General features: G+C 69.4%; 3 protein-coding genes across 5 annotated transcripts; all 3 read left to right on the forward strand.

Annotated features, from left to right (window-relative positions):
* The first annotated feature begins 230 nt into the window (after positions 1 to 230).
* LOC136044530 (uncharacterized) lies at positions 231 to 2,180 on the forward strand. The gene is given in 9 exon segments (XM_065729852.1): positions 231 to 415; positions 739 to 779; positions 1,259 to 1,467; positions 1,469 to 1,498; positions 1,500 to 1,592; positions 1,594 to 1,657; positions 1,660 to 1,877; positions 1,879 to 1,963; positions 2,098 to 2,180. Coding segments are annotated over 9 exon segments (1,008 nt in total).
* Positions 2,157 to 4,336, forward strand: LOC136044533 (mothers against decapentaplegic homolog 6-like). The gene is made up of 3 exons (XM_065729854.1): positions 2,157 to 2,606; positions 2,910 to 3,014; positions 3,556 to 4,336. Exons 1-3 carry the CDS (start codon positions 2,219 to 2,221, stop codon positions 4,092 to 4,094), a joined length of 1,032 nt encoding a protein of 343 aa, XP_065585926.1. The 5' UTR covers positions 2,157 to 2,218; the 3' UTR covers positions 4,095 to 4,336.
* Positions 4,337 to 6,909: 2,573 nt separating this feature from the next.
* ZBTB7B (zinc finger and BTB domain containing 7B) lies at positions 6,910 to 21,102 on the forward strand. Of its 3 annotated transcripts, none has more exons than XM_065729857.1 (3): positions 6,910 to 6,955; positions 18,530 to 19,530; positions 20,652 to 21,102. In XM_065729857.1, the coding sequence occupies exons 2-3, from the start codon at positions 18,539 to 18,541 to the stop codon at positions 21,100 to 21,102; spliced, it is 1,443 nt and encodes a 480-aa protein (XP_065585929.1). In that variant the 5' UTR covers positions 6,910 to 6,955; positions 18,530 to 18,538. The 3 variants fall into 3 exon arrangements, with proteins under 3 accessions (XP_065585929.1, XP_065585927.1, XP_065585928.1); XM_065729855.1 differs by lacking the exon at positions 6,910 to 6,955 and adding an exon at positions 6,970 to 7,111; XM_065729856.1 differs by lacking the exon at positions 6,910 to 6,955 and adding an exon at positions 12,519 to 13,136.
* The last annotated feature ends 1,613 nt before the right edge of the window (positions 21,103 to 22,715 follow it).

The raw sequence follows: 22,715 nt of genomic DNA on the forward strand, positions 1-22,715 counted from the left end.
TCCTCGGGGACAGCCCTGAATAAACCTGCTGCTCTCAGCGTCTCGTGTGAGCTTGGCTGCGTCGTTCCCTTGGTGCTCTGCCCGAACAAAAGTGTCCCCAGGCGGTGCCCCCCTCCCCACGTGTGTGTCATTGTGGCAGCTTTTGAAGCGCGGTGAATGGAGCAGGTTCCAGCGCTTGCCCGGGGCACCGTGTGGCCATGCAGATCCCTCCCCGCTCAGATCCCGCTGCCATGTGTCTCCTGCACCCCACGGCAGCTCGGTCACCGGGCACCGTGAAGCGGATGGCACGGGCTGTGGCACTGCCAGCACCCGGCACCGCGTCCCTGGGGCTGCGCCTCGGCCACTGGGTGCTGCGGGTGCTGCGGGAGTGCGTCTACCTCCTGCTGTGCAGCTGGTGCATCCGGGAGCTGCTGGAGTAGGGCACGGCCCCCTCCCCACGGTGGGATCCCCAACCCCCGTGAGCCCGGTGAGTGGTGGGGATCTGGCCACGGTGGTCCTGGGTGGGGGTGCGGGGTTCTGGCTGCAGTGTTTGAGGTGAGAGGGGGGGGAATGGATCTGGATATGATGGTCCTGGACTGGGGATGTGTGATGGGGTGTGGGGGGTCCTGCTCTGTGGGGGGGGTTGGGTGCTGTGGGGGTCCCGGTGGTGGAGGTGGTGGGTGCTTGGGGAAGGAGGGCTGTGGGGTTCCTGGCTGTGGTGCTGCTGGGGGTGCTCACCCCCTGTGCCTCTCTCCCCAGGACGCTCCGTTATCCCACAATGGCTCTGTGCTGCCCGGCCCGTACCTGATGGAGCCCCCCTCAGCACCAGGACCCGGCCCAGTTTGATCCCCCCCACCCCAGCACCACGACCCCAATAAACCTAAACAGTGTGTGAGCACCAAGGATTGATGGTATCCCCCCCACCCCAGGCACGTGTACCCCCAGAACTTCATCCCCTGCCATATCTCTACCCATCAGTGCCCAGACCCATGGCCCCACCTGGGGGGGTCCCCAGCCCCCTCATTGACGAGGGACCGGTGCCGGGAGCCGTGGCCCCGCTTCCCCCTCCCCTGGGTTATCTGTGCTGTGACTCAGCCCCTTGTTTAGAGAGCTCCAGGCCGTTTCCTGCCCCAGCCCCACGCGCCCGCCCGGCACCGCCGCCGCCAAGAGCCGTCGGGAAGCAACGGGATCAGAACATACCCCGGAGCTCGGGCTGCGGCCCCAGATCACGGGACGACGGGGCACCCTCGGGGTCAGCTGTGGGTCTCTGTGTGCCCAGAGTTGCTCCGTGCCGGCTCGGTTGTGGGGCTGCAGGCCCTATTCCTCGCAGCGGAGCCCCGAGCCGTGGTGCACGCCTGGCGCCAGCGCGGCCGCCCTTATCTCGCCGGGAAGTTGGGAGCAGGAAGCGCGGCCCCACGCGGGATAAGGGTCCCGTTTACATTATGGCTTTGTTGTGCCATGGGCTCCCACCCTCACAGTGTCCCCGCGGGGGGGCGGGGGGGACTGCTGGGACAGCTTGTGGGGGGGGGGGGCAGTGGGGACCCCTGATTTGAAGGGGCTCAGATCATCTTCACAGCATCGCAAGGATCGGGGCGTTGTGGGACCCCCCGGTGCTGCACCCCACTGCTCCCCTTCCCCATGGGGCCGGGTTATGTGCTGTTACGCTGCGGTGAACGTTGCCCCCTGGGCTCCCCGCTGTGCCCCCGTTTTGGGGACATCGGACCAACGCTGCGGGCGTCCCCTACACCGCAGCCCACGCTCCCGCCCCACTGCCGCCGCGTCCTGACCCCGTCCGCATCTCAAGCCGAGCTCCGGACACGCGAATCAATGAATTCCCCAAACGGGGAGGGCCGGGGGAGGAGAGAGTCCCGGCACAGGAAAAAGCCCTGAAAGCGGCAGCGCCGTGGGCAGAGCGGTCCGGGCCGCCCCACAGCGCGGCCCTACACGCAGCCCCCGCTCCAGGCACGCCGCTCCGCCGCCCACCGTGAGTCTGACCCCGACCCCGGGACCCCACGCAGGGGACGTGGCACGGGGACAGGGACGCTGCTCTGCACGGGGCTTGTTTTGGGGGTCGGGGATGGTGGGAGCACCCGAGGTCCGGCTGCATGCTGGGAGCAGCGGGCGATAGACGGGGCGGCCCCGTGGGGACCGCGGTGCCGGCGGGAGGGACTCGGCGTGACGCGTCCGAGCGCATCGAGTGACACCCGTGTCCCCGTCCCCAGCTCGGCCCCGCTGCCCCATGTTCCGCTCTCGCCGTGCCGCGCTGCTGAGGCGGCTGTGGCGGCAGCGCTGCTCGGCCCCCGGCCCCGAGGACGGTCCCGGTGCTCTGAAGCCCGCGGTGCACGCTCTGTTCAAGAAGCTGAAGGACGAGGAGCTGGAGCTGCTGCTGCAGGCGGTGGAGAGCCGCGGGGCGTGGGAGTCCGGCTGCGTCTGGGTGCCGCGGGGGGCCAAGCAGGCGCTGCCCCCCCAGGTGCTGCTGTGCCGTCTGTTCCGCTGGCCCGACCTGCGGCAGCCCCATGAGCTCAAGCATCTCTGCTACTGCCAGAGCGCGGGGGGCCGGGGGGGCTGCGGGGATGCTACTGCGCTCTGCTGCAACCCCCATCACTTCAGCCGCCTGGCTGCGCCCGGTGAGTGCCCCCCCCCCGGCCCTCCTTGCCACTGGGGGGTCCTCTGTGTCCAGTCCTTGTGGTCCCACAGCCCCTGGTCCCTGGGGTCCCTGCAGCCCCCAATCCTTGTGGCCCCAAAGCCCCCAGTCCCTGGGGTCCCTGCAGCTCCCCATCCATGGATTCCCTCCAGCATTTCACCCACGGACTCCCTCCAGCATTTGGTCCCCGGTGGGGGTTGGGATCGGGGTATGGGGGTGCATTGAAGGGACTGGGGCACGTGCACAATTCCTCACTGCTTCCCGTCGTGTCCCCCCCCCACAATAGAGACCCCTCCGCCCCCCTACTCGAAGTGCATCAGCCCCTCCTGGCCGGCCGAGCCCAAGTCCCCCCAGCTCCTGGATTTCAGCTGCAACCACGCGGATTGGCACGGTAAGGGGCAAAAACACGGTACCCAAAAAAAACCAGGAGCAGAACCAAGAGCCGATGAGAGGGTTATGCTGGGAGAAGCCACCCCACCCCCCTCCACCTCCCCTCTCTTCCCTCACCCCCCCACCCCCCCCAGCCCTCAGGGCTCCTGTTATTTTTGGCCGCGCCGGACTCCCCGCCGGAGGAAGCGCTGCCCACGGGGCCGCACACAATGTGCCTTGACGCACGCGGCTCCGGCCTGGCTGTGTGCCACGAGGCCGCCCGGCTCCACCTCCCATCCACCGGCGACCCCCCCCCCCTCCCCCCCAACTCGGCACAGCCCCCAGGGGCCGGCGGTGGGGGGCCGCCCTGGGCCTACATCGCTCAGCCACGCACCGATTCCGGCACTGCGTATCCCAGCCGTGGGGTGCCCCATATGTGACCCACTGATGCCGATCCCTTATGCGCCGTCACTTGGGACCACTGTTGCGCGTGGGGCTGTCCGTAGCCACGCGGCACCGGGTGCTGCCGTGCCACGCTCCGACCTCTCCGCTCTCCCCGGCAGACACCAGCCTGTCGTGGAGCTCCACGCGGGACGGCTGCTGGTGCAAACTGGCGTACTGGGAGCACCGGACACGCGTGGGCCGACTCTACGCCGTCCACGAGGCGTCGGTGAACGTCTTCTGCGAGCTGCCGCGGGGCAGCGGGTTCTGCCTGGGCCAACTGCCGGCCGTGCACCGCAGCCGCGCCGTGCGCCGGGCACGGGGCAAGATCGGGCGGGGGCTGCTGCTGAGCCGCGAGCTGGGCGCTGTCTGGGCCTACAACCGCAGCGAGCACCCCATCTTTGTCAGCTCGCCCACCCTGGGCCCCCCAGGAGCCCACGGGCTCGCCGTGCTCAAGGTGCTGCCCGGGTATTCGGTGAAGGTGTTTGATTACGAGCGGGCGGGGGGGCTGGGGGCGGGGGGGTGGCAGCGTGGGGATGGGCCCTGTGACCCCCATAGCGTCCGCATCAGCTTTGGGAAGGGCTGGGGGCCGTGCTACTCGCGGCAGTTCATCACCTCGTGCCCGTGCTGGCTGGAGGTGCTGCTGGCACAGCCCCGCTGAGCGGCCACGGGGGGTGGCACATCCCCCCAGCCCTTTCCCTGCCCCCTCCCCCCCACCCCTCCCCGGGGGCTGGGTGCTTTGTCATGCAGCCCATGGGACTCTGGAAGCCCCCAACCTCGGGGGTCGCGCTCTGGGGCAGGGCGCTATTTAATCTCTCCTTGGTTACTCCGATGTCAGTGGTTAAATTGTATTTTAATTTATGTTACTTTTGTACAAGGGAGAAAAGGAGAAAGTAGAGGAGGGTGGGCAGAGTGCGCGTGTGGATTTGGGGGGGGGGGGGGGAGAGAGCAGAGCCCCCGAGCAGAGGATGTGGGGCGGTCAGGATGAGCACAGCTGGAATGGGTGAGGGGAGTACAGATGGAGTAGGGGGCAGAAAAGTGCATCAGAGGCAGAGCAGGTGAGCACAGCTGGAATGGGGAGCACAGCTGGAATGGGGGGGGGGTGAGCACAGCTGGAATAGGAGCACCCCTGAGGCAGAGCAGGTGAGCACAGCTGGAATGGGGGGCACAGCTGGAATGGGGGGGGGGGGTGAGCACAGCTGGAATAGGAGCACCCCTGAGGCAGAGCAGGTGAGCACAGCTGGAGCATGGGAAGCGAGCACCTCTGGAGGGAGCACGGGGCAGGTGAGCGCAGCTGGAATGTGTCGGTGGGGGGGGGAGTGAGCACAGCTGGAACGTGGGACAGAAGAGCGTATCCGAGGTGCTGCAGGTGAGCACAGCTGGAATCCGGGCAGGTGAGCACAGCGGGAGCGTAGGAAGACGAGCACATCGGGAGCAGCACCCCGATCCCGCCACGCCCGATCTGCACCCGTTATTTATAACTCCAATAAACGGTGTCACCGGCACCGAAAGCACTCCGAGTCCCGGTGCGCTCTGCCGCCTCCCTCCGGGGCTGCCCCGGTGCCGTCACCCGGGGGCTCCGACGCGCTCCGGGGACCGGCAGTGCCCTCTGCAGGCGGCCGGGCCGGGCCGAGATGACCGCCCGGTCCTTCCTGCCACGCCGCCGGCCCGGCACAGACGGGGCCTGGCGGCTCCGCGGCCCCCGCCCGCTCCCGGTGCCACGAGGTGAGAGCGGTCCGCGCCGTCGGGGCGGCGGAGGGAACGGTGCGGCGGAGCGCGACCGCGGGGCACCAAAATAGAGCAGCGGTTAAAAATAGCGGCGGGGCCGTGCGGGGCGGGGGCCGTGCGGATTCGGGGCCCGGGAGGGCGGTGCGGGGCTGCGGGAAGCGCCGGGGATGGGGGTGGGGGAAGGGGGGAGAGGGGACCGAAAGCTTCTGCCTCCGGTTGGAAGCGGTGGGGCTGCGGCGGGTCCCCGTGCGGAACGGGGAGAGAGGGGATGGGGGGGGGCTCCGCCACGGGGGCACCGGAAGGCGGCGGGGACGTGGGAGGACGGTTTCGGGCTGGGGACGGGGGGTTTCGGTGGCAGCGGCGGGGAGGGGATTTTTGGCGGATTTCCCCCCTCCGAGGCCGCAGAATCTGCGGGAACCCCGAGCGGGTTCCGAACCCCCGGGACAGATCTGAACCCCCGGGACGGGTCAGGCGGTGGTTGGGGTGGGGGGGAGGGGGGAAGGAGAAGGGATGGACGGACAGAGGGACGGACAGACGGACGGACAGACGGACGGACAGGTGACCGCAGGGCTGGAGCTGGGTGGAGGTGAGGCAGGTGGACGGACAGACGGACGGAGATGCAGCTCCGTGCACCGCGCTGCGCTCGGGAAAAGCAATAGGGAACGGCCGCAGGTGCCCGGTACCGGCGGCAGAGACGGGGATGAACGAACCGGGAGCGGGCACCGGGGGAACCGGGAGAGGCGGGGGCCGGCCCGGAGCGGAGCCCCCCGCCCTCCTCGCTGACATAACGTCTGCGGGGCGGTGTTTGCATTGGCAGAGCGCGGCGGCGGCTCACACTTTCCACCCGCTCCGGGCAGCGGCCGCGCCGGGCTCTGAGTCAGGAGCGCTCCGGGGGGGTCGGGGTGAGGCGAGGTGAGCGCGGGGCCGGGCCGCCCGCTGCCGCCCCCCCGGGGCCCTGCGGCGGCCGCACAGGTCGGAACGGGACCCTCGGCCGACACCTGCCCGGGGCCGCTGGGAGGTGGTGCTCCGCCCGCACCGTTCACCGGCAGCGCAGGGCCGGGGGCAGGGGGGGGGTTGGGGGGCTCCACGCCCGGTGCCCGTTTCTCGGTGCCAGAGGGTGCACGGCCTCCGGTTCGCCGTTCTCCACTCTCCGGTGCCCGATTCTTCACCCCCGTTCTCCATCCCGGTGTTCGGTTATCCGTTCCCCGGTATTCCTCTCTCTACCCACCGGGTTTTCCGTTCTCCGCTCCCGGTGCCCCGTTCTCCCTTCTGCCCCCTCCCCTCCCCTCCCCCCCCCGCAGCCGGCACCGAGCGGGGCGGGCCCGGAGCTCCGCGGCCGCAGCGGGCGGAGCGCTCAGCGCCTGGCACCGGGCGCGGCACCGCCGGACCGGGCTCCCCCCAGCGGGGGGCGGCCCCGGTGTGAGCGCGCTCCCTCCACGCCGCCCCCCCCCGGGCGCTCTGACTCAGCTCTTCCTCCCCCCGCTCTCCGCGGCCGGGCCCCACCGCTCCGCTCCCCTCCGGCCTCGGGGGGGGGGTTGGGGGGGGTGGGGGGGGAACGCCGCCGCCCTCCCCCGAGGGAAGGGGGGGGCGGCACGGACCGGGGGGGGGGGGTGACGGACAGCCCCCTCCACCAATAGGAGGCGGGCGGTGCGGCGCGCTGCCCAATGGGCGCGGAGGGGGCGGGCGCTTCCTGGTGGCGGCGGCGGGGGGGGGCAGGGCGGGGCGGCGGTGCAGGTGGAGGCGGAGGCGGGGCCGCGGTCCCGGGACCGGCGCTGGGCGGGGCGGGGCGCGCAGGTGAGCGCGGAGAGCGCAGGTGGAGAGCGGCGGAGGCGCGGAACGGACGGGGGTAGGGGGGGGGGAAGCGCGGGGCCCGGCGGACCGACGGCTCTGTCTGTACGGAGGGAGCGACGGACGTACCGCCACCGGCCCGGTGCCCGCAGCCCGGCCCCGGTGAGTCGCGCCGTTCCGGTGCCCCCGCGGCGGGGCCCCGGTGCAGTTCGGTGCGCTCCGTTCCGGGCTTCGGCTCCGGGGCGGTGCGCTCCGTTCCGGGCTCGGTTCCCGGTGCGGTTCCCGGTAGCTCCGTTCGGCTCCGCGCACTGGGAGCGGCGGGTACGGGAACCGCCGGCGGACGCGGACACGTCGGCGGGCGCGGTGCCAGGAGGGGGGGGTGGGGGCTGCGCGCTCCACTCGGAGCTCGGGGGACGCTCCCGGGGCTGCGGCGGTGGGCAACCGAGCACCGGGACGCGTCCCTTCGTCCTGGTCCCCTCCTCTCGGTCCCCTCCTCTTCTTGCCCTGACCCTGCAAGTGCTGCCGGTCCCCCGCACCGGGGCTCCCGGCCCACGAGTGGCACCGTCCCGCGGTTCGGTGGTGTCTGAGCCCCTCGGGCGCGCTGACGAGGGGGTGCTGGGTACTCCCATTGCTCCCTGTCCCCACTGGTGTCCCCGTGTCCTGCCGCGTGGGGCCTGCCGGGAACCTGCCCTGCCCCGGTGAGCTCGCACTTGGGAATGACATCCGATGGCAACGCTGGGGCCGCGGTGATGGTTCAGGCAACGCCGGGCAGGCGGGGGGGGGGGGTTGCCCATGGTGCCCGCCCCCCCACCCTACCCCACCCAGCACCCTGAGCTCCGGGACCCGTGGACTCTGCCCCGCACCCAGCTCGGTGCCGCGCTCCCCTCGGGCCGCTGTCCCCGCCGCTGTTTGTCCGGGGCGGGGTGCGGTGTTTACCCTCGCACCACACGACGGTCGTTGTCTTGGGCTGCGGCTGCCCTTGACCGTGGGCTGTTCCGTTTGGGGTGGGGGGGATGTAGGGGGTGCGCATTTTGGGTACCCGGGTCCCCCTCCCGGCCTCGAGCTCCGGATGATGCCTTTGGTTTGGTGCCTTTGGGGTGAGTCTCGCTGTGCCTCAGTTTCCCCACACAGAACCAGGCCAGCAGCTCTCCGGGCACAGCTCCTGTATGGGGTGCGTGTGTTTCGGGGGGGGGGGAGAGTTTCTCACGGGTTGGGGTCCCTTGGTGCCCGCTGAGGGTTGCGTGGCTGTGGTTCTGGGTACGGAGAGAGGGGAACTTCAGCTCGGAGCCCGGAGAAGGGGAAGCTGTGGGGCTGCGGAGGGACGTGGGGCAGTGGGACTGCGGTGCAGGGGGAAGGGGGCAGCTCCTGGGCTGGGGGGTGAGGAGGGGACCGAGCGGGTGAACCCTGCTGCTGCCACGCTGCGGCCTGGGGGGGCAACCACCGGGCTGGGGCCATGGAGAACAGCATCCTGGGGGGGCTCTGAGAGCTTTGCAGGACTGACCCCCCCTCCCCTTCCCAGCCCCCCCTTTGCCGGCAGCAGTGCTGAGCCCGAAGCTGTGGACGCGGCTCTGCCAGCTGCTGCCATGCACCCTCAGTGCACACGTGGCACGAAGGCCCTGAGCACACGCCGGGGGGGGGGTGGGGATGGGGTGTGGGGGGGAGGAAGGGCGGTGGGCACAGCCCCGCGGCCCGGCCCTGAAGGGTGGGTGGGTGTCCTGCGACGGAGCAGGAACTTCTCCTTCGGGGCGGCGGTGGATGATGAAACCACACAGAAATCTCTCCTGGCAGCGCTGGCTGCTGGCGGGAGCCCCCGGGAGCGTGTGCTCCCCCTGTGCCGGGGCCTTTCCATAGAAACCCCCCCCCCCCAAAGGGGGACGCTGGGGGGCGGGGGTGGGAGCGAGGTTGCCATCCCTGCAACAACGCCCGTGTCCCTGGGGCAGAGCTCCGTCCCCATGTTGAGCTGTGCGTCCACACCCCGCTGAGCCCCCGGGGCGACCGAGGACTGAGCGAGAGGGGCCGGGCTGAGACCCGTCCAACTCGCTTCGTGCCAGGGAGGTGACGCTGGGGTGGCCGGGGGGGGTGGGGGGGGGAGAGGTGGCCGTGCCTGTCCCCAGCTGTGCCCGGTGACCTTCAGCGTGCCGAGGACCCGGTGGCACGCCGCCGTCACCCCTCCGCGTGCCGTGGGGAACCGTGGGCCCCGGTGTCCCTGGGGAGCCAAGCAGCGTGACGGGTCGGGGCCGTGGGAGGGAGGGAGGGGGGGGACTGAGCCGTGGCGAGGGAAAATGAAAGCAGGTGATGCGGAAGGAGAAGTAGGTCAGAGCGCTGGCCTCTCCCGGCAGGCTCAGCTGTGCGTGCTCCACGCTGCCCCGGCCGTCCCCGCTGCGTCCCCATGGGCAGCGGCTGCAGGCGGCGGTGAGCGGGGGTCCGGGCGCTGCCCACCCTCGGGATGGCGCGGAGCACCACGGGGCTGTGACGGTTCCGTGCTGTCCTTCGGTGCTGTCCCCGTGCCCGGTCCCTGCGGTGATGCTGTGGTGAGGATGGGTGGGGTGGGGGTGGGGGGGGGGGGGGGGGATGCTGTGCTCTGTGGGATGGGATGGGGAAAGGAGGGGGGGATTCCCGGCCTGGGTGGCTCAGTGGGAGCTTCCCAGTTTGGGGACGCCGTGGGGACAGCCCCACGTGCCGTGGCCTGGCTGCGTGTCCAGCTCCATGCTGCAGGATGTGTGGCTTCCCCAGGTGGATGAGGGGGGGGGAAGGGCTGGAGGTCTCAGTGCTGTGTGGATCGGGGTGGGGGGGGGGCATGGCTGTGCTAAGTGGGCTCGGGGGGGATTAGAGCTGCCTGCCCCCTCCTTCCCGGCCCGGATCAGCTGTGGGCAGCGGGGAGCTGGAGGCAGCTGCGTGGGGGCGGAAGCTGGGCTATTTCGGGGGGTGTAAGGGGGGGGCTGCGGGCTGGCACTGTCCTTGCTGGGTGACCCCATGGGATGGAGCATCGGGGCCCATCCTGCGCTGGTGATTCTGGGTGCTCGGGATGCCACCAGGATGGATCTTCCTTGGGTGGGGGGGGGGGGCAATGTCACCCACCCACACTCCCCCCCCCCAACCTTGGTGTTGCGCGGTGCAGTGAGACCTGGGGGTCTGACTGCCCCCCGAGGGGCTCTGTCTGTGTGCTGTGTGGCGGTGGCATCAGAGCTGCCCCATTTGTGTCCCACTGCCCATGGGGTCCATGGGGCAGGACGTGCCCCCCCCCCCTCCCCCCCCCACAGGCCTGGCTGCAGTTTGGAGCACCGCTCACCCAGACCATCCCAAACCTCAGCCCCTCTGCGCCCCACACGCACCTCGGGGTGGGTTTCACCCCCACTGGGGTGGTCGAACCCCGTGGCTGCTGTTGACCGTTTCCTTCCTGTTCCCCTTCGGGCTCCGTTTCGACAACTCCTTCCTTCCCCGTTCCTTCCTCCTGCCTCCACGCAGCGCCGTGTCCGGGTGCAGCTGGGGACAGCGCAGCGTCCGACCCCATCTGCCCCATCCCCTGCCCTCGGCACACCCGGGCTCAGCGGCTCCGGGAACGGGGAGCTCTCATCCCCCTCCATCCCAGTGCTGCTGGGGTGGGGGCATCGGGGTCTCAGTGGATGTGCGGTGGGAGAGGTGCCCGTGGTTCGGTGCCCGGTGCTGTGCCGGAGCGGGGATGCTCGTGGGCCGTGCCCCATCGTGGCTCTGCCCATCCCAAACGCTGCCGGGTGGGGATGCGGCGTGGCTTGGGGTCACTCCAGTGTTCCCAGTGCCCCACAGCGTGGCTGTCTCCCACCAAGTGGGCACCGGAGGTCCCCTTAGGGTGCACCCCCCCCCTGCGGCCAGCGCTGGGGAAGGTTGCAACACCCCCAGGGTGGGGGGGCCGCGGTGAGTCACCCCCAGCGGGGCCCGGCCACCAGCGGGAACCCTGAGTCAGGGCTGCGTGCCCATGGGTGCCCCTCCCTGCCCGCCTCGCCCACCTTATCTCCCGCCCTTAGCACCTGGCACACCTGGGCCAGGGGGGGCTGGCGCCGTTCCCCTCCTTTATGGGGAGCAAAGGGCAGGGCTGGCAGGCAGGTGCCACGCTCCCTCCCCTCCCTCCCTCCCTCGTGGGGCTGTCGGTTTGGGTCCTGAGCCCACCGCCGGGTCCTGGCAGCTCGGGAGTGCAAGCAGGAGCCGGGCTGAGCTGCGGTGACACGGCGGTGCCCACGGAGATGCCACTGCAGTGGATACTGCCCCACTGCGTGCCCTCCTGTGGGGCCGGGCTCTTGCACAACGCAGGGCAGCGTCTTTCTCAGGACGTTGCTGGAGGGTCCCCTCCCCCTCACTGCTTTCCCTCCCCCTCCCCCCCCCCCATGTGGGGCAGCTGCAGTGCTCTTCCCCTTTCTGCCTTGTGCCACCCTCCCCATGGTTGGCATGACTGGGATCGGGGAGGGGGGGGTTGGGGGGCAGCCCCACGGCGCTGCCCCATATGGGCGCTGTGTTGGTGTGGGCGGCCCGGGCGGGTGCTGGGGTGTGGGGCTGCAGCTCGGGCGCTAATTGCTGTTTGGCTGGGGATGCAGAGGGTGTAATTATGGGGGCATTGCGAGAAGCCTGAGCCTGCCCCGGGGAGCGGAGCAGGGGGCTGGGGTGGGGGGGAATGGGGGAGGGTGGGTGCTGGGGGGTGGATGGGGTCACTTGTGTGCCCCCTCCCCAGGTCGCAGTGTGCTCACGGCCTTTGTGCCCATCTCCCTGCAGCAGCTGTGTCTGACACAGCACGGGCCTGGCATTGGGGTCAGCTATAGGGGCGCAGCTGCAACTGTGGATGGTCTAGCACTGGGGTCTGCTATGGGGTCACAGCAGCACCTATAGGTTGGGAATTGGGGCTGGCTATGGGGGACAGCAGCACCCATGGATGGGCTGGTTATGGGGTGGCTATGAGCAGGGCCTTTTGAGCTGACTGTGGGAGCCCAGCAGGACCCATGGATGGGCTGGTTGTGGGTTCACAGCAGCACCAGTGGGGCTGGCTATAGGGTCATAGCAGCACCCATGGATGGGCTGGTTGTGGGTTCACAGCAGCACCAGTGGGGCTGGCTATAGGGTCATAGCAGCACCCATGGATGGGCTGGCTGTAGGGGCCCAGCAGGCCCCTTGGGACTGGCTATGGGGGCACAGCAGGACCCTTGGGGCTGGCATTGGGACTGGCTATGGGGTCACAGCAGGACCCTTGGGGCTGGCATTGGGGATGGCTATGGGGTCACAGCAGCACCCATGGATGGGCTGGCTGTGGGGTTCTGGCAGGACCCATGGATGGGCTGGCTGTGGGATCACAGCAGGCCCCTTGGGGCTGGCTATAGGGTCACAGAAGGCTCCTTGGGGCTAGCTATGGGGTCGCAGCAGGCCCTTTGGGGCTGGCTATGGGCTCACAGCAGCACCCATGGGTAGACTGGCTTTGGGGTCACAGCAGGCCCCTTGGGGCTGGCTGTGGGGTCACAGCAGCACCCATGGGTAGACTGGCTTTGGGGTCACTTCAGGCCCCTTTGGAGCTGGCTATGGGGTCACAGCAGCACCCATGGGTAGACTGGCTTTGGGGTCACAGCAGGCCCCTTGGGGCTGGCTGTGGGGTCACAGGAGCACCCATGGATGACTTGGCATTGGGGCCAGCTATAGGAGCGCAGCAGCGCCCGTGGGCCCGGCGTCGTCGGGGCTGGCTATGGGGCAGAGCAGGCCGGGCATGCGCCGTGCTGGGGCCGGGGACAGGCTGTGGCACGCCGCACCGAGCCCAGCCCTGCGGTGGCAGCCCCGCTCCCGGCCGTGGCCGGCGGTGAGCAGCCGGCGCCCAGCGCCCAGCCCCGGGGCCACGGGAGGGACGGAGGCGAGCGGTGACACCGCGGCACCGGGGAGGGGATGGCCACGGTGCGGGACCGACGGCACCGGCACCCCTGGGAATTTCCTCCACCGGGAAAGGGGTTCGGGGCTCCCCCTCGCCCCGTTCCGTGTCGGCTGCAGAAGGGTTAATGCTGTGTGTGTTCTGGGAAGCGGGGCTGGGAGGTGCGTGACCCGGGGTGTGGGCGTCGACTCCTTTTGAGGTGGGATCCGCGCTGAAGTGCAGCGGGGAGCGGGGCCAAGTTCACACAGCGCAGCACCCTGCCTCCCTCCCTGCCTCCGCCGGAGCAGCGCCCGGCCACGCGGGCACAGGCGCCAGGTGAGCGGCGTGCCCACCCGCTGCCGTCCGTGGGGTTGGGGTGGACGTGGGGTGGCACGGCGGGGCCCGGTCCGGGAGGTTATGGGGCCGGCGGAGGGATGGTGGCGTCGAGGGAGCCCTGCGCTGCCTGCAGAGGGATGGGATGGGTGACTCGGTGTCCGTGCCGCGTGGCACGGGGGTGGGTTTGGTGTGGGGATGGAGCCCTGTGGGTGCTGGGTGGGTGAGGGGCGGTGGGTTCCCGTTGCGGGGACCCATTGGGGTCGGCAGAGGGGAGGCATGGCACCGGGCGGTGTGGGGATGGGCACCGGGACGGCGATGGGCGGCCGCCCGCCCCACATTGCTGAGGGCTCAGCCCTATGGCCGTGGGGAGTTTGATGTTTGGGGGCAGCCAAACGGGTGCGCGATGGGATGGGGTCCCGGTGTGCAGGGGTGGCTGTGGGGCTCACCCCCCTCCACCCCGGCAGTGGGGCGGGTGGGTGCTGTTTACCCTCTCATCTCTTCAAGCCATTTCCTTTCTTGTGTGCTCGCTGTTTTCTTCTTTCAAAGAGTGGGGACCGCTTCCCCAGCCCTCATCCGGGCTCTGTTTCAGCCCCAGGACCCCCCAGGACCCCCACCCACATCTCGGGCATGCACTGGGGCCACCAGCCTGCCCGGACCCCCATCCCCCCCCCACTGCAGCAGGTGCTGTTGGGTGAAGGGGTGCACAGTCCCCGTCCCACAGCCACTCCATCCCTATGCAGCGCAGTGGGGGCACCCAGGGCCCCCTTTGGGGACGGGGATGGGTGGGTGGGGGGACGCCCGGCCGCCTGGGTCCCTTCCCGGCTCCCAAAGGGCCCCGTGGGGCGAGGGGCCGGGCGCTGCGCTCACCTTCCTGGGTGACTCATTCTCCCCAGTGCAGCTGTGAAGTCCCTCGACAGAGCGGCAGCACCCCGAGGTGGGGGCAGTGCTCTCCACGACCCTCCCCCTCCCCCCCGCCCCCCATCCACCTGCGTGCAGTGGGGTGGGCGCACCCTGGGGTCCCTCTGTGCCGTGGTCCAGGTGCGGGTTGGCCCCGTGCCCGCGTGCGGGCTGCGGCCCTATGGCACAGTGGGGCTGGCAGGTGCTGTGGGGCCGGGAGCGCGGTGTCAGGGTGACCCACAGCCATTGTTCCTATTGCAGCGTGCCTGTCTGCTCGGCATGGGGAGAGAACCCCCACCTCCTCCCCCACCCCCCCCTTTTCCCAACCCCATGTGGCCGCCGAGGGTGAAACAGGCCCGGCTGCGGGCATTGACGTAACTGAGAAAGTGCTGCTCCTGGGGGGGGGGGGGTGGGGGGGGGCAGCGCGATGCTCCCCTCCCCATCACTCCGTCCCCATGGTGACACCGTCCCCTGGGCCGTCCGGGGGTCTTCTGTGGGGCCGAGGGCGGTTCTGACACACTCACACCTTGCTTTCCCCCCCCACCCCACGCACACACAACCCCCCAGTTTCCTTATCGCCGCTGCGATCTCCTCGATGGCACCCGCTCAGCATGTGACTTCGCTCCCGTGGGGAGGATGCGCGGGGGGGTGGGGGTGGGGGGGGCCGGGGTGTCGGGGGAGAAGCGGCGGACGGGCGGTTGGGCGCGATGGAAAATCCCCCTCCTGCCACCTCCCCGCCCCCAGCGCCGGTCCCTCATCCGCGGGCATCCGGCGGGGGGTCCCGGCTCCATCTTTCCCCCCCACCCCCCCCATAACTCTGCTCTCGAGGACGGAGCACCGGAGCTTCGTGCTCCCGAACGGCACTGATGTGTGAGCGGTGCCCGTGCGGGGCCCAGGGAGCGGTGCTGCGGGGGCTTTGCGTGCTGCTGGACCTCCCCCCCCCCAACCACCCCCCCCCCCCCGCGTGAAGCAGCACCGGCAGCGGCCGATGGGAAGAGCTCCACGGCTGCTCCGCTCCCCCGGCGCCGCCGCCGTCACGCGTGACACGGGGCTGCAGACGATGGTCCATCCATCCTTCCACCTCGTGACCCCCAACCTGCCCCACCCCCGGGCATCTCGATGGCACAGCGTCCCCATGTCCCCCCCCCCCCCCACTCCCCGAAGCGCAGCGCGCTCAATTCCCCTAATCCCACCCCCCCGCGCCGCTAATCCCACTGATCCCATCGGGGGCTGTCGCAGCCTGTTGGCTCCCAGCGCCCTGATGCTTTAATCGCCCCTAATCCCCTCGCCCCCGCCTCGTGGGCACCGGAGACCCCCGCAGGGGCGGGCACGGGGCCGTCGGACGGCGCCGGCATCCCGGGCGGTCGGCGCTGCCCGCTTCCCGGTTTCAGGGGCGGCTGCCTCCTGCCCTGCCGGTCGGGCCTGCTCGGCAGCGCGGGGCGGCTCCGCAGCCGGTTGCTCCGGGGCCGTTCCCAGCCGCCTGCCGAGGCAGCCCCAGCTTGGCGGGCACCCAAGCGCAGGGAGCGGCCGGCGCGGGGATGGGGATGGGCTCCTGTGCCGGGGGCCGCAGGACAAGAGGGGGCACGTCCCCCGCGCCCGCCGACGGCACCGCGCGGCTTTGGCACGGCCACGGCGGCGGGCTTCGCTTCGCTCCATCCCCGTGGAGGTGGGCACAGCTTGGCACGGCGTGGAGATGTCCGCGGCGCGGTTTCGTTTGGCACGGCACGGCCCGGCTCTGTCCCGTGGTGCAGCTCGGTGTTGCGCCGTGGCACGGTTTGGTTTTGCGCCGTGGCACCTCGTGGTTTCGCTCCGTGCGGAGCAAACTGGTTGGACGGTGTGGCACAGCCTGGTTTTGCTCTCCATGACACACCCTGGTTTTGCTCTATGGCACAGCCCGGTTTTGCTCTGTGGCACAGTTTGGTTTTGCTCTGCATGGCACAAACTGCTTTTGCCCCATGGCACAGCCTGCTTTGCCCCATGGCACAGCTTGGTTTTGCCCCATGGCACAGCTTGGTTTTGCCCCATGGCACAGCCTGCTTTTGCCCCACGGCACAGCTTGGTTTTGCCCCATGGCACAGCCCGGTTTTACTCCATGGCACAGCCTGCTTTGCCCCATGGCACAGCCTGCTTTGCCCCATGGCACAGCCCGGTTTTACTCCATGGCACAGCCTGCTTTGCCCCATGGCACAGCCTGCTTTGCCCCATGGTACAGCCCGGTTTTACTCCATGGCACAGCCTGCTTTTGCCCCATGGCACAGCCTGCTTTGCCCCATGGCACAGCTTAGTTTTGCCCCATGGCACAGCCTGCTTTGCCCCATGGCACAGCTTAGTTTTGCCCCATGGCACAGCCTGCTTTTGCCCCATGGCACAGCCTGCTTTGCCCCATGGTACAGCCCGGTTTTACTCCATGGCACAGCCTGCTTTTGCCCCATGGCACAGCTTAGTTTTGCCCCATGGCACAGCCTGCTTTTGCCCCACGGCACAGCTTAGTTTTGCCCCACGGCACAGCCTGCTTTGCCCCACGGCACAGCCTGCTTTTGCTGCCCAGCACACCTTCCCTCATCCTCTCAGCAGCTGCTCCGACGCGGCGATGCCACGCACTGTGGTGCTGCCTTTCAGGACGGACCCTTTCCCGGTGCCACCAAGCAGCCGTGACAGCCGCTCGATGCCGGGACACGATCCGACCCCTCCCCCCCCACACCCGGTGCCGGTACCACCGCTCCGGGTGCAACGTGCCCTATGGGGCCGCCAGCCCGGGGAGGCCTGGGTGCCGGTTTTATGGCAGCGCTGACGCAAAGCAGTGCCAGCTGCAGCGTGGGAAAGGCCCTGCTCACGCAGGCAGGGCTTGGCTGGGCGAGGAGCGGCCCGGGGCTGGGGCAAAGCGTAGGGAGGGGGCTGGGCCCCCACTGGGAGTGGGGGCAGGAACCCAGAGCTGCGCTGATCCTAATCTGCGGGCAGGAAGCGTGGCCCCGTCTTCCCAGCCCGGCCGGGCTCCGTGGGGCGGCCCCCGGCCCTGGGGGCCCTCTTCCCGGCACCGCCGCCCACCCGCGTTCCCAGGACGGGGAGCTGAACCCGACGGGGCGGGCTGGGGGGGGGAAGGCTGCGGTGGGGTGGGTTGTGGGGGGCTGCGGTGGGGTGGGCTGGCAGGAAACGCAGCGCCTCGAACGCCGCTCAAAGGCGCCGCGCTGAGATTTCCCCCTTTGCTGCGGTCGCTTTGGGGGCGGTGGTGGAGGAGGAGGGAGCGCGGGGGGCTGCGGGGGGGGGGGGGGGAGGGGGGGCACGCCTCGGTTCCTCGCGTCCAACCGCAATCCGGGGTGCTCGGAGGTGATGGCAACCTGTGCACCCCCACCCCCCCCCACACACACACACCCCTCCAGACCCCACTCTGCGAGGTGGGGGAGGGGGTTCCTTGTACCGCTGCGGAGCTGTCACCTGGGCACCCATGGGTGCTACGTGGTGGGGAGGAGATTCTTTGCACTGCAGCACTGCAGCCGTGCTGACCCTTTGGCACCCATGGGTGCTGTGTGGTGGAAGGAGATTCCTTGCACTGCAGCACATCTGGTGTCTTGGCACCCATGGGTGCTGCATGGTGGGATGAAGTTTCCTTGCACCACAGCAGAGCTGATGCTTTGGCACCCATGGGTGCTGCATGGTGGGGAGGAGATTTGTTGAACTGCAGCAAATCCGTCACTGTGGCACCCATGGGTGCTGCGTGGTGTAAGGAGATTCTTTATACTGCAGCACATCTGATATCTTGGCACCCATGGGTGCTGCATGGTGGGATGAAGTTTCCTTGCACCACAGCAGAGCTGATGCTTTGGCACCCATGGGTGCTGTGTGGTGGGGAGGAGATTGTTTGCACTGCAGCCGAGCTGACGCTTTGGCACCCATGGGTGCTGCGTGGTGGAAGGAGACTCCTTGCACTGCAGTAGAGCTGGTGCTTTGGCACCCATGGGTGCTGCGTGGTAGAAGGAGACTCCTTGCAACACAGCACACCTGATGCCTCGGCACCCATGGGTGCTGCGTGGTGGAAGGAGACTCCTAGCAGTGCATTTGGCACCCATGGGTGCTGCGTGGTGGAAGGAGACTCCTTGCAGTGCATTTGGCACCCATGGGTGCTGTGTGGTGGAAGGAGACTCCTTGCATCGCAGCAGAGCTTTGGCACCCATGGGTGCTGCGTGGTAGAAGGAGACTCCTTGCACCGCAGCAGAGCTTTGGCACCCATGGGTGCTGTGTGGTGGAAGGAGACTCCTCACACCACAGCACACCTGATGCCTCGGCACCCATGGGTGCTGCATGGTGGAAGGAGACTCCTTGCCGTGCATTTGGCACCCATGGGTGCTGCGTGGTGGAAGGAGACTCCTTGCACCGCAGCAGAGCTTTGGCACCCACGTGTGCCTCCCAGCGAGATGAGATGTCACACCTCAGCAGCGCCAACGCCTGAGCACCCACGGGTGCCGCCCGGCGCTGAGCCCCCTCCCCCTGTCCTCCCGCAGGTGAGGACGATGGCGAGCCCCGAGGACGACCTGATCGGCATCCCCTTCCCCGAGCACAGCAGCGAGCTGCTGAGCAGCCTGAACGAGCAGCGGCAGCTCGGGCTGCTGTGCGACGTCACCATCAGGACGCAGGGGCTGGAGTACCGCACGCACCGCGCCGTGCTGGCCGCCTGCAGCCGCTACTTCAAGAAGCTTTTCGCGGGGCCGGGGCCGGGACAGGAGGTTTGCGAGTTGGACTTCGTCGGGCCGGAGGCGTTGGGAGCTCTGCTGGAGTTCGCCTACACGGCCACGCTGACCATCAGCAGCTCCAACATGGGCGAGGTGCTGCAGGCCGCCCAACTGCTCGAGATCCCGTGCGTCATCGCCGCCTGCGCCGACATCCTGCAGTGCCACGGCCTCGAAGCTCCCGGCCCCGACGACGACGACTGCGAGCGAGCCCGGCGTTACCTGGAGGCCTTTGCCACCCTCCCCGATGGGGACCCCCCCTCCGCTCCCCCCGCCCGCCCCGCCGCGCGCCGCAGCAAGAAGACCCGCAAGTTCCTGCAGGCGCGCGGTGCCCGCCTCAACAACCACAGCGAGGAGCCGCCCGCCGAGGCCGAAGGCTCCGCCACTCCGCCGCCCCCCCCGCAGCCCCCCACGCCGCCCCCCGTGCCCGAGGGGTTGGCGCAGCCCTACGAGGGCTTCGAGGTGCCCGAGGAGGAGGAGCTGCCCCCGCACGCCTTCCCGTTCCCGTACCAGATGTCCCCCGAGGAGGGCGGCTCGGACGAGGACGCCATCGATCCCGATCTGATGGCGTACCTGAGTTCCCTGCACCACGAGGCGCTGGCGCCCGGCTTGGAAAGCCCCGATAAATTGGTTCGCAAACGACGTTCCCAAATGCCTCAGGAGTGCCCCGTGTGCCACAAAGTCATCCACGGCGCCGGCAAACTGCCGCGCCACATGCGCACGCACACGGGCGAGAAGCCCTTCGCCTGCCAGGTGTGCGGCGTGCGCTTCACGCGGTGAGTGCCGCGGCCCCCGCCCCGGCCACGCGTGTCCGTCCCCCCCCACCCCCCCCCTCGGGTCCCCCCGGTGTCCCCACTGACCCCCGGCCCTGCCCCATGGATGCCCCACACGGTCCCCATAGAGAGCTCCTTCCCTGGGGGCACCCATAGCGCATCGCTGTCCTACGCTGTCCCCGTAGCACACTGTCCCTAAGGACCCACGCTGTCCCCATAGCTCACCCCTGTCCCAAAGGTCCCCATGCTGTCCCCATAGCTCACCCCTGCCCCTAAGGACCCATGCTGTCCCCATAGCTCACCCCTGTCCCAAAGGTCCCCATGCTGTCCCCATAGCTCACCCCTGCCCCTAAGGATCCATGCTGTCCCCATAGCTCACCCCTGTCCCAAAGGACCCCATGCTGTCCCCATAGCTCACCCCTGCCCCTAAGGACCCACGCTGTTCCCATAGCTCACCCCTGCCCCTAAGGACCCCCACTGTCCCCATAGCTCACCCCTGCCCCTAAGGACCCCCGCTGTCCCCATAGCTCACCCCTGCCCCTAAGGACCCATGCTGTCCCCATAGCTCACCCCTGTCCCAAAGGTCCCCATGCTGTCCCCATAGCTCACTCCTGCCCCTAAGGACCCATACTGTCCCCATAGCTCACCCCTGTCCCAAAGGACCCCATGCTGTCCCCATAGCTCACTCCTGTCCCAAAGTTCCCCATACTGTCCCCATAGCACATCCCTGTCCCACGCTGTCCCCATAGTACACTCTGTCCCAAAGGTCCCCATGCTGTCCCCATAGAATATCTGTGGCCCAGAGGTCCCTGTGCTATCCCCATGGCTCATCCCTGTCCCAGCAGAGTCCCGGCTGTCCCCATAGCGCACCCCTGCCCCACACTGTCCCCATTGCAGCCCCCTCCCACACTGTCCTCATCACACCCCTGCCCCACACTGTCCCCATCGCACCTCCCACACACTGTCCCCACAGCACACCCTGTCCCAGGAGTGTCCCTACTGTCCCCATCACACCCCTGCCCCACACTGTCCCCATCACGCCCCTCCCCCAGCCGTTCCGCGCTATCCCCGCCGCCGCTGACCCCCATCTCCCCCCATCTCCCCCCATCTCCTCCCCCCTTCAGGAACGACAAGCTGAAGATCCACATGCGCAAGCACACGGGCGAGCGGCCGTACTCGTGCCAGCACTGCAGCGCCCGCTTCCTGCACAGCTACGACCTGAAGAACCACATGCACCTGCACACGGGCGCGCGGCCCTACGAGTGCTACCTCTGCCACAAAGCCTTCGCCAAGGACGACCACCTGCAGCGGCACCTCAAGGGCCAGAACTGCCTGGAGGTGCGCACCCGCCGCCGCCGCCGCGACGACCCCCAGCCCCCCCCCCCCGCAGCGCCCGGCCTCGATCTGTCCAACGGGCGCCTGGAGGGGCTGCGCCTTTCCCTCGCCCGTTATTGGGGTCCGGCGCAGATCAAGGAGGAGGAGGAGGAAGCGGAGCCGGAGCCCGAGGGGGAGCTGGAGCACGAGGCCGACGAGGGGCCGCAGCCGGACGGCATGGTGCCCGTGGAGATGGCGTAGAGCGGCCGCGCCGCTGCGGCACGAAGGGGGGAGGTGGGCCGGGCCGGGCCGGGCCGGGCCGGGCTGTCTGCTGGGCTGGGCTGAGGTGAGCTGGGCTGGGCTAAACCGTGCCAGGCTGAGCTGAGCCAGGTTGTACCAGGCTAGGCTGAGCCGTGCCAGGACAACCTGTGTCAGTCTGAGCCGTGCCAGGCTGAGCTGTGCCGGGATGAGCCGTGCTAGGCCAACCTGTGCCGTGCTGATCCATCCCAGGCCAACCTGTGTCAGTCTGAGCCGTGCCAGGCTGAGCTGTGCTGGGCTGTGCCGTGCCAGGCTGAGCCGTGCCAGGCTGAGCTGTGCTGGGCTGAGCTGTGTCAGTCTGAGCCGTGCCAGGCCAACCTGTGCTGGACTGTGCCGTGCCAGGCTGAGCCGTGCCAGACCAGCCTATGCCAGGCTGATCCATGCCAGGTCAACCTGTGCCAGGCTGATCTGTGCCAGGCTGCATCATGCTGGTTCAGGCTGAGCCGTGCTGGTCCGTGCTGAGCTGGTCCAAGCGGTCCAATCTGCGCTGAACTGCAGCGTTCAACCGGTCCGGGCTGAGCGGAGCTGCTCCGAGCCGAGCCGAGCCGAGCCGAGCCGAGCCGTAGCATGCCCAGCGCAGCCCTGGCCGTTCCGTACGGTAGCAGGCCGGAGCGGAGCGTGCCGTTCCGTACCGGGCCGTGCCCGCCGGGCGGGGGGAGGAGCGGTGCGGACCCGCCCGTGTCCCGGAGCAGCGCTGCCCGCCGCGCCCCACCGCGCTCTGTTCCTGTTTTTCCCGTCACGGTTTGTTCTGAATTATGCAAAGGGGGAAACTCCCCCATGGCGGATTTGCACAATGGGGCGGGGGGGGCCCCGCCGCCACCGCCGCCGCCGCTCATTCCTTTCCCCCCCACCCCGTATTCCCGGGGCAGTCCCCGCCGTCGTGCACGACGGACCGGGTTCCCCCCCTCCCCCATCCCCCCCCCCCCGTTCCATCCCCGGGAACCGAAGCGCGGCACCGGGCGGGGGTTCCCGGTGGAGCGGCGGGGGGGGGGTCCCCGCCGCTCGGTCCGCGCTGTACATAGCTTAACCCCGGAGCTCCCCACCCCCATCCCCGAGCAGCCCCCCCCCCCGGCGAGCCCCCCTCGCCCCTGCACTCCCGGCTGCTTTCTCTCGTTGCACTATTCTGGGTGAGCCCCCCCGGGACCCCCCCCACCTCGGGGTGGCCGGGTTCCCAACCCCCCCCCCCCAGCCCCCCCCGCGGTCACCCCCCTTCCTGCCCTTTGCACATGGCCCCGGGGCGCACACCGTTGTTTTATTATTTTTTTTTTTCTGGAGGGGGGAGGGGGGGGGGGGACCGGCGCTATTTGCCTAAAAGAAGAGTTTATCTATATTTAAAAACAAAAAAGATGATGTAATATATTCCCACCCCCTCCCCGGACCCCCCCCCTCCCCCCGCTGCTCCCCGCCAGCGCTGCCTGGCCCCCCCGCGCCTGTCCCTGCCATGGGGTGATGGGGACGGGGGGGTGCTCCCGTCGTGGCTTTAAAAGTGCCTTATGGGGAACTTGAACTTCTCGGCGACTTGAACCTCTCCGGTGTCGGAAACCGAACGGAGCCGC

The sequence above is a fragment of the Cyrtonyx montezumae genome, unplaced genomic scaffold (genome assembly GCF_038088225.1).
Source record: "Cyrtonyx montezumae isolate F1298 unplaced genomic scaffold, pur_monq_1.0 scaffold_110, whole genome shotgun sequence".
NCBI lineage: Eukaryota > Metazoa > Chordata > Aves > Galliformes > Odontophoridae > Cyrtonyx > Cyrtonyx montezumae.